The sequence below is a fragment of the Uranotaenia lowii genome, chromosome 2, assembly GCF_029784155.1.
Source record: "Uranotaenia lowii strain MFRU-FL chromosome 2, ASM2978415v1, whole genome shotgun sequence".
Lineage (NCBI taxonomy): Eukaryota > Metazoa > Arthropoda > Insecta > Diptera > Culicidae > Uranotaenia > Uranotaenia lowii.
The window spans coordinates 76,630,556-76,634,705 of record NC_073692.1 but is presented as its reverse complement, the minus strand read 5'-3'; the positions used below and the strand labels follow the sequence as shown (position 1 = coordinate 76,634,705).

The 4,150-nt window shown below is 48.4% G+C and overlaps 1 protein-coding gene across 1 annotated transcript; it reads right to left on the bottom strand.

Moving 5' to 3' along the window:
* Window positions 1-240: 240 nt before the first annotated feature.
* On the bottom strand, window positions 241-2,955 carry LOC129741576 (uncharacterized). Its single transcript, XM_055733313.1, has one exon. It carries the CDS (start codon window positions 2,953-2,955, stop codon window positions 241-243), a length of 2,715 nt encoding a protein of 904 aa, XP_055589288.1.
* Window positions 2,956-4,150: the final 1,195 nt, after the last annotated feature.

Genomic DNA, 4,150 nt, shown 5'->3' with positions numbered 1-4,150 from the left:
GGAACGCTAATCACCTATTAGCGCTCGACATGCGCAGTGAGTCACATTCGGCGTGCTCTGCCGGTCTTTGTAGAAGGATCTCGATGATGGCGGGTACAAAAGGACGTCTAAGGAACTGTAAGCAACAAAGACCCGGTAGATCGAACGATATGGATGGAATGATAGGAACGCTAATCACCTGTTAGCGCTCCAATAGCGCGTTGAGCACGTTCGGCGTGCTCTACCGGTCTTTGTAGCTTTCTAGTTGTCGGGGTTGTCGCGTTGACCTGTTGACTGCTGGCGGTGAGTTAGATGACAATCTCGCTTGGCTGGCTTAATGACTCCATCTCGACCTGGATGAAGCCGCGAGGCGACGGAATAAGGCCAGCTTTCCAAGGATGAGGATTGCCATGCATGGTCGTAATACCAACCAGGGTTTTCGGGAAAGTTGGAGGAATGTAGATTCCTGGACAGTTCACTAGCTGTGATGTGCACTTCCGGAACGCGACTCCTACTGAGCCCATCAGTATCCTCCTCTGGCAGAACAGGTGCGCATAACTCCAGACAGGTAACAGACGGCTGCTTGACCAAAGGGGCAACGTAGCAGCAGGATCCACAGGCAGCGTCTTCTCGTTCATCGTTGACCTTAGCGGCGCTTGAAGGAGTGTTAGACAGTCGACTTTGTTGAGCGACGGGACCGACGAGCAGCGTATCGTTGAGCGCGTACCCTGAATTGGGCTCACAGGATGCGTCGAATACCACGCGTTCATTGGTGGTTTTGCTGGCTTCCTTGAGCACCGGGTGATGTGGCCGATAGCAGTGTGGATTGTTGTCAACAGGATCGATGTCGTGCTTTTTTCCGGGTTGAACGTGACTTCCAGGGATTTTGTGGTGTGCATTTCTGGTGGAGTTTCGTTGTGTGGCCTTCGTGTTCGAATCTCCAAGGGTGGTTTTGGGATTATTGGACCGGGAATGGCGGGCGATGCATCCTTTTTTGTGGATTTGAGTGGTGGAGGGTTCAACGTCCATCCTTTGGCTCCCATCGGTGGTGTCCATTGGCCGGAACTCCCCAGGGATCGTTTCTCGGGTATGATCAACGGTGGAGAGGAAGCACGCTCGCGGTGCGGTGGTGGAGCTGGAATCCACTTTGCCAGAAACTGTCCAGCCAAAGAGGGTGTCCACCAAAAACGGGAGACCGTTACCAAGGGAGTGGCGTACGCCTGTGTGAAACTCATGGTAACATTCTCCACCGATGATCATGTCGATTGTTGCTGGAACGTTGAACTGAGGATCCGCCAATGGAACCTTCGGCATTCTCCAGGCAGTTGAAGCGATCGGGGATGTGGGGAGATATGATGTTGGTTTCTTCATGACGAGGAAATCGAGTGTGGTGGAGAAGTCGCTGTTCCTGGATATGATCTTGGCAGCTAACTTGTGCTTGATACGCTTGACTGACTCTCCAATTCCGGCAACTGCGATGTCCACGGGGCTTTGACGGGTGGCGAGTTCGTTCGCCAGCTTCTTGGTGATGAAATTTGACATCGCTGCAGAATCAAGTAGAGCTCGTGCTTGGATCTTTCTGCCGTATCGGTCGACTACTAACAGCGAGACTGTCTCCAAGAGAACGGTTGAATTTGAATGCACGGATAGATTTACTGTTGGAGGGCTAAGCGATCTATCGGGGCCTGGATTCGCTTGTGTGGCTTGTGATCTCTCGGATGAGGACTCGTTCGGTGGTGCTGCTTGGTCGTGCAACATAGTATGGTGCTTCGCTTGGCAAATCCTACACAGGAACTTTGATTTACAGGATCTTGCCTGGTGGTTCACGCGGAAGCAATTCCAGCAAAGGCTGTGCTGTGTCACAAGCTCTCGCCGTTGGGAGCTTGACAGGTGCTGAAATGCTGGACATTGGTGCAATGGATGTTGTCTCAGGCAACAGTGGCATGGCGAAGTGCTGGATTGAGTTTCGGAAGTAGCTGTGTTCACGACAGATCGGATGGGAACTGGTTTCTTCGGGATTTGTCCGGCCACCTTGGAAACGGTAGGCACTGAGGAACGATGTTGGAGATCGCTGTCCACGGATTTCAACATCCGGACCTGGTGGATGAGAAACTCGATGAGCTCTTCGTATTTCACCTCGTCCTTCTGTCGAGTATCTTGCTCCCATGCACGAATCGTCGCCGAATCCAACTTGTTTAAAAGGATGAAGATGAGCGGAGTGTCCCAATGCTCAATCGGTTCGCCCAACTTTCCCAAAGCCTTGACGTGTCGCTGAAAATCATCCACTAGTGTGTTGAGGTCTTGAGCTGACTCATACTCGATCGGTGGAAGATTGTACAGGCCTCGAAACAGCTCCTTCTTGAGGAATCGCTTGTTGTCGTAGCGCTTTTTCAATGCGTCCCACGTCGACGCATAGTTATCGGCTTGGATATCCACAGACTCGAACGGTTTTCTTGCCTCTCCTTCCAGCGACTGCAACAGGTACTGCAGCTTGTTGACGATCGGTATGTCCTCGTTGCAGTGGATCATCGAAATGAAGTTGTCGCGAAATGATATCCATCGCGATTCATCCCCGCTAAACTTCGGTAGATCGATTTTAGGCAGCCGATGATGGAAACTGGAAGACATGCTATGAGAAGTCGATGCTTGCATGATCGTCGAACTCAGAAGATGCTCCCTGCTTTCCAACTTTGACAACAAAAAACCTTTCGCTCTGCAAAACCGATCCTCGAAATCCGCCCGGAACTCCAGATGTGTCTCGAACCGTTCTTCGCTGTCACCCATCTCGATGTCGTTTTGCACGTTCAAGAAGAGTTCGTTGCACTTGTTGAGCGCCTCCAAACGTACCGCAACCTGGCAACAATCCCGTTCATAGGTGAAATCCGCTACGAACTTCTCCACCACATCTCGTTCGGCACATGCTCGTCGTCTCGTCAGAAGGTCCGCTGCTAACTTTTTCTCCGCCTTGCTAGCCATCACTCAACACCACTCAAATCACACTTAAAACACCAAAACGACCGTAAATGCCACCAAAGATTGACTTTTCGGATGCGATTTGTAAATAAAAATCTCCAAAATATTTCTATTTTATTCGAGTTGCTATCCTTTTGGACGGTACTGTAGTCAGCAACTTGTATAAACGCCACCCAGCAATGCAACGATCGCCTCAAAATTAACAGATAAAGCGAATTTGAAATTTTCCAAAAATGTACCAGTGTCGCTATATTTTTGTACGGTACTGTTATCTAGCCACTTGCCTCAATGCGTATCAGCAATGCTTCACAGTGTCTTAGAGGCCACTGGAAGTGAATTCAATTTTTTTTTCAAAAACTTTAAATTTTTCAAGTGTCGATGTATTTTTGAACGACACTGTAGAGTGCACCACCCTAAATGCACTTGCACTTCCGCCTTGAACCGACTTTTAGCCACAAAATGCAATTTCATAAAAAAAAATTAATTGATTTTTCCTTGTTGCAAAACTTTTGTGCTGCACTGTGTTTCAAAACATTTGAACGGCACTGTAGAAGTTTTCCGTTTGTTTTGATTCTACGAATTCATCAATCGACTCTTTGGTTTTTATTGCGGTGTCGGTTAATTTTACCAATTTACAAAGTTATCCGTTGGCCAAGTGAAAGATAGGCCAAAATGATCTAATCCGCGGTGAGTAAATCACAAAAGGGCCTACCTTGGTGTGGATTATCTACAAACCACAACTGCTATGGCGCTCGGAAGATGGCGATTGATGATTCCTCTGCTGGTCCAGATGAGCTTCCTGTCCTCGAATCCGGCTGCGATGGACCAAATGTTCGGGCACGGCCGATGGGGGGGTTCGGATTTCGGGGTATTTCTTCCCGTCTCTCGTCGACGGCATCTACCAGCAGCAAGAATGTCCAGGTAAGTCGTTTCCACTTAGCACACAGCTGATTCACCCACGGGGGAGAGAATTTGTTTTCACAGTTTCGGGTTAATTAACGAGTTAGCATCACACAGTATGTACGATGATCGATTATATGCCACAATTACTTTCAGCCCGATTTCGGATTCACTAGAGAAAGTCGCTTAGTTGGACTTAAACTTATTAATTTATTAGGAACGAAGTGAAATTCCGTGCTTCTAATTCAACGTTATATTCTATTCTAACTTATATCTAAAATGGCTTACTACACTATTA